The sequence below is a fragment of the Balaenoptera ricei genome, chromosome 8 (genome assembly GCF_028023285.1).
Source record: "Balaenoptera ricei isolate mBalRic1 chromosome 8, mBalRic1.hap2, whole genome shotgun sequence".
Taxonomy (NCBI): Eukaryota; Metazoa; Chordata; class Mammalia; order Artiodactyla; family Balaenopteridae; genus Balaenoptera; species Balaenoptera ricei.
In genome coordinates, this window is record NC_082646.1 from 28,223,786 (window position 1) to 28,238,601 (window position 14,816).

Here is a 14,816-nt window from a genome sequence, read left to right on the forward strand (position 1 = left end):
CTGTTGCCTGGTGGGGGTGGGGTGGACAGGAGACCAGGTATCTGGCTTGCTCTTGTTAATGTTGCCCAGTGGGACTGGAGAGTGATTTCCTGGGTCACTTGGTGCTGCTGGATTAGAGAGTCAGTGGAGGCCAGGTGGGCAGGCAGGAAAGTGCCCACGTGGGCTACCTGATGCTCTTGGATGGGTAACAGGCATCTATACTTCCTACTCAGTCCCCACTGACATCATGAAGGAGGTCATCCATGGTGTTTGGGTAGGGTAGGAAAAGTGTTGTCAAAAATATTTCTGTTCTCCTGAGATTCCCATGCCCTGACCTCTTGGCCAGAGAGAACATGTTTTCCTTAGGGCTCTTGTTGTTTGTTTCGTTGTGCCTGTTCTCAATTCCAGTTTACAAGCTTCTCTTGTGATCAGTAGGAGATAAATAGGAGATTAAAGTAAAACCTAAAGACCTCATAGTTGTGTTATTCCTGAAGTGCTGAGGTCCTTTGTCCGTCTACCTTCCTCTTCACATCTTTCAGTTTTCATACAATTGCCTGTTTAATTATTTCCACAGATTTTAATTGTATTAGCACAGATTATCAAATAAATGTGAGTGTACCCCATCTTGTCCAGAACCAGAAAACACACCTTTTCTTTTTTTAAGTGTTTAATGCCCTTTTAATATTTTCCATATTGAGTAAGATCTTTCCATTCTTTGAGTTACATATTAGGATGGGTATTATATTCTCTCAAATTTATTTTATTGTGGCACACAAAAAAAAAACACAACACAAAATTCACCCTGCCAACAATTCGCAAGTGTACATTACAATATTTTCAACCACGTGCACACTGTTGTGCAACAGATCCTCAGAAAACTGCCCACCCCCCATTCTGCATGACTGAAACTGTTCACCCACCAAATAACTCCCCAGCTCCCCTTACCTCATCTCTTGGAAATCACCTTTCTCATTTGTTTTTATGTTTGACTACTTTAGATACCTCATTTAAGTGGAATCATACAATATTTGTTTTTTTGTACTGACTTACTTTGCTTAGCATTGCGTCCTCAAGGTTCATGCATGTTGTAGCATATAACAGGATTTCCTTCCTATTTATTTATTTATTTTTGGCTGCACTGTGCAGCACGTGGGATCTTAGTCCCCTGACCAGGGATCGAACCCACGCCCCCTGTATTGGAAGCATGGAGTCTTAACCACTGGCCGCCAGGGAAGTCCTTCTTTCCTTCTTAAGGCTAACTAATATTCCATTGTATGTATATGCCCCATTTTCCTTATTCTTTCATCCATTAATGTGTATTTAGGTTGTTTCCATCTCTGTTATTTTTAATAATGCTGCAATGCATTTTCTCAAATGATTTCCTGGCACGTAGGGAGATTGGAAAAAATTCTTCTTACATACATTAACTAGTGTCATAGATTACCTTTCTAAACTTCTAAAGTGTAAATATTTGTTGCTCTATAGATAAATATTGCCTAATTATGATTTGTATTGATATTAGTTCATTAATGATTTAATATTTTTGCATCAAATATTTTGTTATAATGGATTTTTTGTGTGTATGTTCAGGAAGCTTCCTCAGTTTCCCTGATTCTTAAATATTTAGTAAAGTCTTCTAGTAAACCTCTAGGATAGGAAGTACCTTCCTAGATGTGAGGTAGAAAGCCAAAAAAATAATAAAGTGATTGATATATTTAACTATATCAAAAGAAAACTGTAGTTTTATTAAACTGTTTTCTGCTTACTGTTTGATTATTTGCTAGAATGAGATATTTTATTAATGAAAATAAAGTTCAATAAACGATTTTGAAATAAAATGATATCTATTGAAAACTTCAATGAAATATGAACATTTTAGCAATACGCTTCCATTGATTTCTTTGTAAAATGGAGATAGATAATAACATTTCCTTATGGGTTTCCGTGAAAATACTCAGGAGTAATGTACATAAAATGCTTCATGTATTGTGGAATGTAATGCCTATTCCTTTTTCCACCAGGGTGATTATAGCTTTTATTTTTTTAATGCTTTAAGTCTGCGGTTCTTAAAATCTGTTTTTGCAAAGTGAACCTTTTTTTTTAAAAATAAATTCTTCCTAGAGTTTGATGATCCCTTTGGAATAAAAATTCAGGTTTCTGTGTATGTGTGTGTGTGTGTGTATGTGTGTGTCTGTACACATATATCTCAAATAATATTTTAAGTATTATGAAAAGCTACATCCCCCAGTCTTTATTCTGACTCCCACAAATTACTGGTTTTTCTGGTTGTAATTCTATATTTCTAAATTAGCTACTTATACAGCTTTTTCATTTTTCAGCTTTTGATTTTTTCTAATTACCTTCTTCTCTGAAAAATTTAGCATGTAGCTCTCTTAGTATTTTAAAACATAATTCCCCTTCCCCAATATAATTATATAATAAATTAGGATAAATCGAAAATCAGTGTCTATTGTTTTATTACATAGATGTTTACCATTTTATGACATATGAGTCTGATCCAGATTTTATTTTATTTTTGATCCAGATTTTATGAATACATTCTCTTTCTCACTTTTTTCTTTGGATTTTTTAAATGGTAAAATTCCCTTGTTTCTTTGTTTTATTTCTATCAATTCATCACTGGTTTATCCTCTCCAGCATCAATTTAAATCTCTCTTCAGTAGATCCAAATGAATGAGACAATTTTCCAGCTTAATTTCCTGCTGGGGGACATCCCTCTTGGGCCTGTACATACACACACACACACACACACACACATATACACACTGTATCTGGAAGGATAGAGGAGAAAATGATGTTTATCTTTGGGCAAAAGGACCAGGAGACGGTATGGGAGTGAGAATATTTTACCGACTGTACCACTGTTTGAAGATTTCCTGTAAGTGTATCTATGACCTAGGCCCCTCCCCCACAAAAAAAATGTAAAAAAATAGCGTTAGATCCCTATCTACCGGCTTGTGACAGCAAGTTAAAGAGAAACGTGAATATATGATCCAATTTTTTTAAAAAAATTTAAGAACATCAGTAAAAACAAACAAACAAAAAAAATCCAAAATATGAGCATATCGTTTTATTGGGCTGTGTGAGGCTACCTGTACAGCCTGGGGAATCCACGGAAAGCCCCGCCTTCATCCACTTCCCTGGAGCTGATTCTCTCCCACTCTCCGGCCCGCCTACCCAAGCCCCACCCCCGCCTTCGCCCCGTCCCTGGGCCTAGTCTCTGCCCACCTTCAGGCTGAGATTCCAGCACCGCCCCCCAGATCCAGTCCCCAGCCACAGCCCCGCCCCCAGTCCAGTCAAGGAAAGGGTGTCCGCTCACAACCCTGCCCTCCGGGCTTGGTTCCGCCCACAAGCTGGTACCTGCCCACAGCCCCACCCCTAGAGTGGGTCTCAGTCCCTGGCGCTGACCCAGGCCACGGGTCAGCCTTGCACTCACTAAGCAAACGAGAACACCTCGTCGGAGGCTTGGGTGCAAGGCCGCCGCCCCGCCTGCTGCCCCCCTTGGCACCTTAACCCATAGCCCCGCAACGTCCCGCTGTCCGCGGGCGGCCAGGCACCGGAAACTGAAGCCCTTGGCTACAGCCTGAGACCGGAAACGGAAGCGGAAGCGCCTGGGGGGGGGTGCCGAGGAAGGAGTCGCGGGGTGGCTCACTGCCTCCAGTGTGAAGTTTTCTCCGCGGCGGGCTGGGTTCACGTGGTACGTTCAGCCTTAGTGCCAGGGTCAGGATTCTGTGAGCGGCGGACAGTCCCGGGGCTCCCGTAGGAGTCTAGGGAGGGGCATGGGTCTGGGGCACCCCCGTCCTAGGCTCCGGCATTCCTCCGCCTTTCCCACGAGCCGCGTTTCCAGCCCTGGGGCCACAGGCTCACCCCACTGGTTGGCCCGGAGCCTCCGTTTCCTCCTAGCTCTGGGCGCCGCCGTCCCCTCCTCAGAGTTCCCCCTCTCCCCATCCTTTCCCCGGTGTGACTTTGCCCCCAGGGGACTTTTAGTCACGTGCGGAGGCATTGTTTTGGTTGTTACAAAGGGGAGGGGCTGCTGCTGGCATCTAGTGTGTGGGGGCAGCGGATGCTGCTGGACGGCCTACACCGCCCTGAACAGCGCCCGTGACGAAGCATTATCAGTAGTGCCCGGGTTTGGAAACCCTGCTCTAGGGTCTTACAGGCTTCAAAGCCCTGGATGAACTTAGAAGTTAGCTGAGTTACTTGTAGCGCCCCTGAGTGACAAGTCGTATTAAAAGCGTCTGGAGTCACAAAAAAATCACTCTCCAGCCAGATGAGTTCCGCAAGGTGAATGAATGTACACCGCATGAAGCCTCTTTCTCCCACTTGGAGAGCAGATGGCTGGATAGGAGTCAGGAAAATCCAGCCATAGCCAACAATTACACGTTAAATCAGTACAGTAACTACAAAAAAGTAAAGCGAGTGGTGTGGTCTTTCCATCCAGCAGCTATTACGCCCTATAAAAGACCTCAAAAGAAATCTTTGTACCCTTCTTTTTTTTCCTACAGACAAGTTATCTCTGGAGTTCAAGTGTGAGTTGAAACCAGCCTCAAGTTTCACCTGTCCTCACTGACCCGTGGATTTCTGTGACCAGGTGAGCACCATGTGGAGCTTGTAACAACAGGTATCAGCAGTCTCAGCTGGCAGAACTGCTACTAGGCCTTCCCTGTGCTCAGGTGTAAACACAAGGAGCCACTAAGAGTGAGGGCATCTTAAAAAAAAAAGATTTATCTTTGATGGATTATATTCAAGGGAAAGATAGTAAGGTGTGTGGTGATGTGAGTGTAAATAAGTAAATACAGTTATGTGCAAATAAATACACATTAAACAAACATGTAAATAACTATAAATAAGTGACAGAAATATAGATTTACTTGCATTCCATAATACTAAAAATTTTAGGTTTTTATATATAAGTATAAATATATAAATTTTTTATGTATATATCAGGATTACTCAGCAACCTTCCTCAGGCCCAGTTCAGTTTGACTTCTAAAACCCTATAAATCTTCCACTAAGGTTCAAAATACAGGGGTACATGAGGGAAAAATAATTTGAACTTCTTCATATTGGCAACAGAAATTTAAAATTGTATTGACCAGCAACCAGATGTATTTTCTGTTTACAAGTGTTTTCTGTTTTGTTTTGTTTCTTGTTTTGTTTTTTGTTTGTTTTATTTTTTCTTCATGATATTGAAAATCACTTGGAGGAATACTAAGCAACAACTTGTAGATTGAAGTGTAGGGCAGTAGTTTCCAAAGATTGTACTCTACAACTTGCCTTCTAATAAGAATTACCTTTGTTTCTCTAAACTTTTATGAAATAACAGTCTGGTGATTCATATTACAGAGAATCATTTTGAGTAATTTTATATTGTTGGGTTTTATCAATTGTGTGTGTGTGTGTGTGTGTGTGCACGCATCTTTTTTGTTCTATCTTTCCTGTAACATTCTTAAGGGGAATGCTTGCTTGTCATGCAATAGATATTCTTCAAGTGCACAATTTATGGTGACCAACCATCCTCTTTTATTCAGGACTGAGCGGTTTGCCAGGACACGGGATATTTTGGGTTCAGATTAGGATTAGGACTCTAGGTAAACCAGGATGGCTCGTCCTCTCCATGAATCAGGCCTAGGACCAGATGTATAGGGACCCTGGAGAGCCAAACAGACTTTGTCCTGCCTCTGTGAGATTTATATTCTAATAGGGAATTTGGATTTTAAACAATTAATGACAAGAGCGATGGGGGAGGTTGGCACAGGAGAACTCAACCTGAGGTTAACAGGGAAGCCCTCCTGAGAAGAACTGATATTTATAAAAGAGCTAAAGTTGGGAGTGGATTTAGCTAGGCATGGGGTTCAACAGAGCAGTGCAGGCAGAGGGAGCTGCATGTGGACGGCCCGTGAGGCAGAGAGCCTGGTGTGCTTCATGGCCCGAGAAGACGGGATGGCTGAGGTAAGCCGGTCGAGGGTTGAGGGGCACGAGCCAGACTGAAATGGTGAGCGGGCAGGGTCAGGCCAGGCATTATTGTGGACACTGTTCTAAGACAGGGGGAAGACACCGAAGAGGTGTGAGCAGCAGAATGATTGGACCGTGCACGTGGATTAAAACGGACTTCAGGATTACGAATGAAGACTTCAGCGGCAAGGTGTTAGGGAGGCTCAGGGAGTGAGATGATTATTCCCTAAGCCTGGATGATGGCTGTAGAGTTGGAAATGCTACTAAAAATTCATTTTCTCAGTCCTACAAGCCACATTTCAAGGAGCCACATGTGATTAGTAGCTACCATGTTGGACAGAGCAGTATAGAACATTTCTTTCTTTCTTTTTTAAAAAAAAATTCATTCAATTTAAAATTAAAAACCCAGTTCACTCATTTCTCCTACCCCATCCCCCACCTCCTGCAGCCACCCGTCTCTTCTTGATCTCTGTGAGCTTGTTGTTGTTGTTGTTGTTCTTTAGCTTGTGCATATAAGAGAGATCATATGGCATTTGTCTTTCTCTGATTTATTTCATTTAGCATCATGCCCTCGGGGTCCATCCATGTGTGGCAGATGACAAGATTTCCTTCTTTTTTATGGCTGAAAAATATTCCACTCTATATATACCACAGTTTCTGTATCCATTCCTTCACTGATGGATCCTTAGGTTGTTTCCATATCTTGCTATTGTAAATAATGCTGCAGTGAACATGGAGATAGGTAGATAGATAGATAGATAGATCTTTTTGAATAGTGTTTTCATTTTCTTCTGATAAATACCCAGAAGTAGAATGGCTGGATCATACAGTAGGTCTATTTAAAAATTTTGAGGAACCTCCATGCTGTTTTCCAGAGTGGTTGCACTGGCTTATATTTCTAACAGTGCACAGTGGTTCTCTTTTCTCCACATCCTTACCAGCACTTATTTCTTGTCTTTTGCATAGTAGTCATTCTAACAGGAGGGAGGTGATATCTCATTGCAGTTTTGATTTGCATTTCCCTGATGATTAATGATGTTGAGGTTCTTGGCCTGAAGTCAGCGTCAGGAGCCAGGGGCTCAGTCTGGGTGGCCTGTGCCAACAAGGGCTTTGTGACATGAGCCTCCTGGAGACCCCATGGGTGTTTGAGATCTACTACCTTGAACTGAACATATCCCAGTAAATATCAGTAATTATGTCCTATGGGCCATGAGGCATTCTGATCCAAGGTCTGGAAAGTCAAAAAACAAAAGGAGATCATCTTTCAGAGGGACTTAATGCCCTTTTCTCTTACCCTGATTACTAACTTCTCCAGTAAAATGCAGAAACTGCGTTAATGCTCTGTGCGTACTTTGCAAGGGAGACTATGCTTCCAAAGCATTAAATTTACCACCATGCCCATGTCCTCAGAAGAGGGTTAGGCAACATACAGTTTGTTTCCATGGGGCGTCTCTGTCCTTAGCAGTTACGTTTGTGGTTAACTCTGGGCATGTCAACAGGTGCCCTTGCCGCGGAGAAAGGTGATAGCAGGGCTGCTGATCTTTGTGATGGAATTTCAGCTTTGTTTTCTCTCCTATGTGGGAGGACATCTGCCTGCCCAGTGTGTGTCCCTTCTAGCTGTTTCATCTCAAGTGTCCTTCCCTTTTTGTCTCTTTCTCTATCATTTAGCCAAAATATGGAATAAAACATTTTATGGCAATAATTTTGTGTATCTGAGTAGTACATCAGGGACAGTTGCCCGTAAATGACATGACTGGGCCATTCTCCCTAATGCTGTGCCCTCTGTTTAGGTGGCTTTGGAAGAACTACCAATATATCCTGGTATTTCTTTTTGCCATTGAGGAAATCAATAAGGACTCCCATCTGCTCCCCAATCTGTCCTTGGGTTTCAACCTCTACAATGCCTTTCCCAGTGACCAAAGGACCTTGGAAAGTGCCCTGTTTTGACTCTCTGGAGGAAATCAGACTCTCCCTAACTACAACTGCCAGGGACAGAGAAAATCTGTGGCCATTGTTACAGGAACCGCGCTGGCATTTTCAGCCGAGATTGGAACAGTTCTGGAGCTCTACAGAAGCCCACAGGTGAGTGGGTTTTTAATTCTGAGAAGAAAAGTCTGGATTTTCATCAGTGCCATTTTCCCTCATCTGATCAAAAGGAAATGTAGAACCTATGTTTACGTATCCCATGAAAGTTTAAAATATAGCCCAGGGAAATCCTCGGGTTGTGAAATGATGAACTGTGACAGGAGGAGGAAGAGGGACAGGGGTAGTGCAGGGGATGCTGTGAACCTCAATCCAGATTCCTGCCTAGGGCCATTGTTTCCATTCCCCAGCTGCTGGGAATATTGACTGTTGACATCTGACAGCTGTGTGCTTCTTAGGAAATATCCACAGCCAGGGGAACTGCCCCATCCCAGATTACACCTATCTGAGGGGACAGCTAGAGACCAATGAATGGCAGATACGGGGATGCAAAGGCCTGGATATGTGGTCTCAATTTGGGACGACACTGAAGGAGCTGAGACTCAGTTATAACTATATTGAATTTTTCCTCTCCTTCTGCCCAATCCAGCCTACTCACATCCACACAGGTGCATCTTGGGAGCACTCCTAATAAGCTTTCTACACCCAACTGTCCACCTCAGTGACTCTTCCCAGTGACCCAATCTGAGGCAATCGGCATTCAGGAGGAGACATTACTACCAAACAAGGCAACATTAGCTTAGGAGAATTCTATCCTGGAAGAATTATTTTTTAGAAAATCAGAGAGGGTAGGTGATTGAAGTCTTCAATATGTATAGCCGATTCATTTTGTTGTAAAGCAGAAACTAACACACCATTGTAAAGCAATTTTACTCCAATAAAGATGTTAAAAAAGGAAAAAACACATTAGTTGAGCAGTGGTAATACAGTAAGTCCAAAGTATCAAAAAATTAATACAGTAAGAATTTATTTCTCTCCTAGAGTTTTCATCCAACATTGGTCTCTGGGGGAGAAAGGACCCTTCTCCCTCAGTTACATGGGGCAAGGGTGATGGAGACTCTACCATCTTGAGGATGCATCATCTGAAGTTCATGCCTTCCTCAATTCTCAATGCAAGGGAGGCATAGCACAAGTGGTCCTTTCACGTTTGTGTCATGCTTTGCTCTGGGAGTAGTTTATTGATCAAAACTTGTCTGATGTCTTACCCTGACAGCAATGGGGCTTGAAAACATGGTATTCATGGGCCCATAGTGAGAAAACTGATCATCTCTACAGCAGTCTTTCTATTCACCCTATATTCTGGTCACTTGTCTGCTCAAGCTGGGAATTTTCTCACCTACCCACTAAGGAAAACAACCCCATATCCCACCTAACTCAGAATCAGGCTATTTTTTTTCTTATTCAGGTCACGTATGGTCCTTTTGATCCCATCTTGAGTGATAAAGACCAGTTCCCATCACTCTATCAGATAGCCACCACAGACAGCTCCCTGGCTCAAGGAATGATCTGGTTATTGCTGCATTTTGGCTGGACCTGGGTGGCGCTATTTGTATCTGATGATTTGAAAGGCGAGCAGTTCCTCTGGTATCTGAAAGCAGAGATGGTAAAGAAAGGTATCTCTGTGGCCTTTACAGAAAATCTCCCTGCTACTAAGAAAATGTATGGACTGAGTGATGTGACTTTCATGTCCAGAATCAGAGTCTCAGCTGCAAATGTGCATATAATGTGTGGTGATACAAGGAGCCTTATGACCCTAGGCATGACAGGAGAATTTTATTTAACCTCAGGGAATGTGTGGATCATGGCAGCAAAGTGGGACATTGTTACGTACGAGACAGACTGCATGCTTCACTCTTTCCGTGGGAGCCTCTCATTTTCACAACAGAAGAGGGAAATCCCTGGTTTTCAAAACTTTCTCAGGAGAGTTAACCCCTTCAAATACCCAAGAAGACTTTTACTTCAGTAGATTCTGGTTTGACATATTTGATTGTTCACTTGCTGGATCTCATTGCGGAAAACTCAGAGACTGCCCACCTAGTTCTTCCTTAGAGTTTATGCCAGTAAATATTGACATGATGACCATGTCTGTCACCAGCTATTTCGTCTATAATGCTGTGTATGCAGTGGCCCAAGGGTTCCATGAAATGCTTTTGGTGAAAACGGAAATGGGATCTCCAGGACGTAGAGGCCAACCTATGTTTCTTCCTTGGCAGGTAAATGCCCTCCAGAAGCAGGGCCTCCATTGATCACCTGATGGCATCTGGAGGTACTATACTGAGATATAACATCATGACCATGCTTTTGTCTCAAGATCAACAGAATCAAACAAAATGGATGGAGCTAGTTATAGGCATGTCTGCAGTCGTTACAGCTATTTGCAGATTTCTGCCATTGGGAGCTTCAAATACAAATTATTTAATTAGAAAGTGTATCAGGGAACTTCCCTGGCGGTCCAGTGGTTAAGACTCTGGCCTCCCAATGCTGGGGGCACGGGTTCAATCCCTGGTCAGGGAACTAAGCCCCACATGCCTCACGGCATGGTCAAAAAAGAAAACAAAAATAATAATAATAACAACAATAGAGGCTGCCTCTATCTGGTGCTAGTCCATAAAATAAAATAAATTAAAAAAAAGAAATTGTATCAAAAATGTATTTTCTAATGTAGGATGAAATACTGTAAAATATCCAGAGACAACTCATGATGAAACAGAGGGCTATCAAAATTGGCCAAATCGGGACTTCCCTGGTGGTCCAGTGGTTAAGACTTTGCCTTCCAATGCAGGGGGTGCAGGTTCGATCCCTCGTCGGGGAGCTAAGATCCCACGTACCTTTGGACCAACAAAACAAAACATAAGATAGAAGCAATATTGTAACAAATTCAATAAAGACTTTAAAAATGGTCCACATCCGCAGTGGTTAAGAATCCACCTGCTAGTGCAGAGGACACAACCGGTCCTACATGGGCAATTTACGCTGTAAATGTCGTACCTGGTGCTGCCGCTGCCAGCCCCGCCGTGGGGCCCCAGTGGGCTGTCACCCGCTGGTTTTGCCCTCCTGGGAGGCTGCCACATCTGACCGGAACCACCCTGCTGCTCCAACACCTGCCTTCTGCCCTAGTCGCAGGCTGTCCCACCGGAATCGAGTGCCTTTATTGCCTGGCTTTCACATCGCGCTAAAAATGCAGTATCCCATCCAGCAGGCCAGGTACTCCCGGCTGGGGATGCTTCCTTTGGTGAGCTGGAGGGACTCGCCAAAGAAGCCCGTGCTGTCTGCTCATAATTCGATCATGGTCGGCCACTTGAGAGCCATCAAGAGTCCTCCACTGGGGCACAAATTTACCCTCCTGCATTCACCAGCTGAGCAGGTAGTCAAGGTTAGGAAGCCGATACCATCCAGTCACCTCCCACTTCCTTCCCCAAAGGAGAGGGAGGTGAAGGTCCCATCCCATGCCATGGTGTTCTCTGCCCCAACCGCATGCTGCTCCCTGCTGCTGGAGAGGCCAACAAAAGAAGTGCTGGGTGAAGACCACCAGCCCATATCACCAGGCTCACTGATGTCTGGGAAGGAGCTGCAGCGTGAAAAGTCTTCACACATCCCATCAAGAAGTTCCTCTTCCCTGCTATCTACCAGCAGTAGGCCTTGCAAGCAGAAGATTCCCCTGCCGCTTTTTCTGCCGCTGCCAGGGCTGAGGTCGCCCCCATCGGGGATTGAGGCACTGACATGGGATCGAGGTGAGCTGCCCCCTCCTCCTAAGCTTCCGTGCTTGGCTCTTGCCAAAAACCCAGGCACCTTGGAGAATAATACTGAGTGTCAGTGGAACAAGATCCTGAAGAATATAAGGAAGGTCCAGCCACCGTCCCAAGAAAAGGAACCCCCAACACCCATTTGTGTAGATTCTACCACTCCTTTATACTTACCTACCCCTCTTCCAATCCCTACCATCAATCCCTCTATTTTAACTGAGCAGCCCATGACTTCTATGGCAATCCCTTCCACCAGCATGGTCACGGCATCTGGAAGTTTGACTTGCAGCCTACTGTACATCCTGATGTCTACATGGACACTACTGCCCCTTCCCAAGCTGTCATTTTTAGGTCTCCCCCAGGTTTCAGGGTGGAGCAGAGGCACCCTGTAGGGGTACCAGTGTCCATCACCCCACCTGTGCCGATGGTCCCCTGCACCACCCCAATTTTTAACCATCCCTTTGGCCCCCAAACCAACCCTCAGCCCATATTTGGGAACTCTGATGGGCAGCAGAGGGCCTCTCTCCCTGGTGCTCCTGTTTTCTCCAGCCGCCCATTTACAGCTTCAGCTCCTGTTTTCTCCAACCCCCCATTTATGGCTTCAGGTCCTGTTTTTCCCAGACCCCCATTTACAGCTTCGGCTCCTGTTTTCCCCAGACCCGCATTTATGGCTTCAGCCATCATCAGTGCTTCAGCAGGCAGCACCTCTGACACCGAACCTATGGACACCACACCTCCTTCCCAGGCTGTCATTTTCCATTCTGCCCCTGTCTCCAGGCAGAGCCAATAGCCATTTCACAGGGCTGTTCCTAGTTCTGGGAACACACCAACCAGTGGTAGCAATGCCTCAGCCCATGCCTCGACTCATTTACCTGCAACACCGGCCAACAGATAGACCAACACTTCAAGCTTGCTTGGACCCAGGTCTCCCGTCTCAGGCCACATTGGGGGCCAATGATGGGCAGAGGCCTAACGATTATTTTCTATTGGGGAACCCTGCAGCCTCAGTGCAAGATAAAGTCCTAGTCGCTCCTGAAGCCTAGCCACCGCGAGTCAGCATCATGCAGTCAGCTTTGCCAGCTTCCCTATTCGCCACTACCAGCAACACGCAGCTGGCCTTTGGTGACAACCCAGGCATTCTCCCTAGGGCTGTGTCCATTGCTACTGGCTTTGGACTTGCCACCAGGATGCCCAGTACTGCGGACAGTAGCTCGCTCTTTGCCAATACCACACCGGGCCCACTGTTCATGGGACCTGAAGACCCTTCGGCCGGGGGGAGCCTTGGAGTTGGTGTGTCAGCCCCAGGCCTCACTCATTCAGAGGCATCCAGACCACTTAACTTTGGGGCAGGACTAAGTGGGGCACCCAGCACCGCTTCTGTTCCTACTTTGGGCCAGACAACCTGCCATCTACCTGACCATGGCGAGGCTGCTGCAGTAGGAGGGGCAGGCACCATCTCAGCATTTGGGAGCATACCTGATTCCACCTTAAATCCAAATACCTGGGGCCTACCTGGGCGGAATACAGGCGGTACGGTGATGGCAGGGGACAACACCATCCCCACGATGGGAGGCCCTAGTGTTTCTACTTGCCGTCACTGCACACAGGGCCCATCTGGACGTAGAAAATCTACGTTTAAAAGTTCCATCACCAAGGAGAAGAAATCTGTGTCAAGGGACATGTCAGTTTCCACCTTCCAACAAAGCACACCACATCTATTGGAGTTGCAAGTGTGGTTACCACCCGTGGGTTTCAGCACACTTCTAGTTCTACCTTATTTCCTAACACAAGGGGCCCACCTGCCCACAATCCAGGTGATGGCCATCTAGGAGGGAACAACATCATGCCCATGACTGGAGGACCTGCTATTCCCGCTTACAACTGGGACCCACCTGGCCAATACACAGGTGGTGCGGATGGAGAGCACAACATCTCACCGGTGCTAGGAGGCCCTGTGTCAATAACTGCCATCAGACTTGGAACCCATCTGGGCAGAGAACAGGGGGGGGCATGGGGGACAGCACCACACCTGCTGTGACTGGATACACTTCTGGTGCCACATTCATACAAAGCACCTGGGGATACCCCTGGTCAAAACCCAGGTGGTGCCATGGGGGATAGCACCATCCATGTTTAGAGAGGAGCCTCTACTCTCAGGAAGAACACTGGGGTCCCCAAGTCAGGGCACCCCTCTGACTTAGATGAGCCAGCATTGTGTTTGGAGGCTCCTGGTCAGGGCAGCTGTGCCTGTGCTCACAGGAGTCTGGCAGCCTCATAACCTGCCCAGGGCTTCATAGGAGCCATCAGCTAATTCCTTTCTTCTATGAAGAAACTCAACAAATGAAGAGCAGATCTTATTCTGCAAACTGTGTGTAACCATGAATGGACTTTGCCTCACTGGAAAGTGGCTCAGCCCCTTTAAGTGAAACTTAACCTCCTCTCTTCCTACAGCAAGCCGGAGGACCACACCTCAGGTATGTGCAAGATTGTGTGTGTATGTGTGTGTGTTGGAGGGTGAGGAGCATATGAGCCCACTTCAGAACTACACCAGACTTGAGAAGTTCCAGTTAGGAGAGTGGAAGAGAGCTGGCTGTATCATCCACTGTGCCATCCCTGGGTTGACTGTTAACTTGGCGGACCCAAGATCCTGGCCAGTTTTCCCTAGACTTGGAACTGGCAGGATGCCCACTGCTGTTTTCAGATGCTTCCTCTCCCCCTATGCATTTGCCTCAATGGGCCCTTCTCTTTCCCAGCTTTATGTACTATATATATGTCAATAAAACCTTGTTCATATTAATCTGCTTCTGTTTATGTGTCTTTACTCACTGACTCAGCTGTAGAGGAAGAACTGACATATGTGAGTGGTGATGTGGGAGTCAGACTTAAGACACCAAAATTTTGTGTCCCAGTGACTGGGATGTGGAATTAGGCACACATTATGGCTGCATGTGCTGACTCCTGAAATCTGTTTTGAGTGTAAGGAGTGACAATCAGAAGGGACCTAAGGTCCAGAGGAGGGAGAGATGGGGTGACTCACCCTGGCTTCTCTATATGTCTCTCTGTCCCCTCACCATTCCGACCACACTGGAGACTAGGTAATCCCTGATGTGTGATAAGGAACCACACTTTATGATT

General features: G+C 45.5%; 1 protein-coding gene across 7 annotated transcripts; it reads left to right on the forward strand.

The window, feature by feature from the left end:
• The first annotated feature begins 3,394 nt into the window (after window positions 1–3,394).
• Window positions 3,395–14,478, forward strand: LOC132370456 (putative UPF0607 protein ENSP00000383783). Of its 7 annotated transcripts, none has more exons than XM_059930488.1 (5): window positions 3,396–3,697; window positions 4,506–4,591; window positions 6,044–6,145; window positions 7,746–8,037; window positions 10,152–12,421. In XM_059930488.1, the coding sequence occupies exon 5, from the start codon at window positions 10,898–10,900 to the stop codon at window positions 12,071–12,073; it is 1,176 nt and encodes a 391-aa protein (XP_059786471.1). In that variant the 5' UTR covers window positions 3,396–3,697; window positions 4,506–4,591; window positions 6,044–6,145; window positions 7,746–8,037; window positions 10,152–10,897; the 3' UTR covers window positions 12,074–12,421. The 7 variants fall into 7 exon arrangements, with proteins under 7 accessions (XP_059786472.1, XP_059786471.1, XP_059786469.1 ...); XM_059930492.1 differs by lacking the exon at window positions 6,044–6,145 and having other exon boundaries at window positions 3,397–3,697; window positions 10,152–11,669; window positions 12,339–14,478; XM_059930489.1 differs by lacking the exon at window positions 6,044–6,145 and having other exon boundaries at window positions 3,395–3,697; window positions 7,976–8,037.
• Window positions 14,479–14,816: the final 338 nt, after the last annotated feature.

Excerpts from the sequence above, each read along its gene's own strand:
- LOC132370456 (XM_059930489.1), top strand. The coding sequence starts at position 10,898 with ATGGGCAATTTACGCTGTAAATGTCGTACCTGGTGCTGCCGCTGCCAG.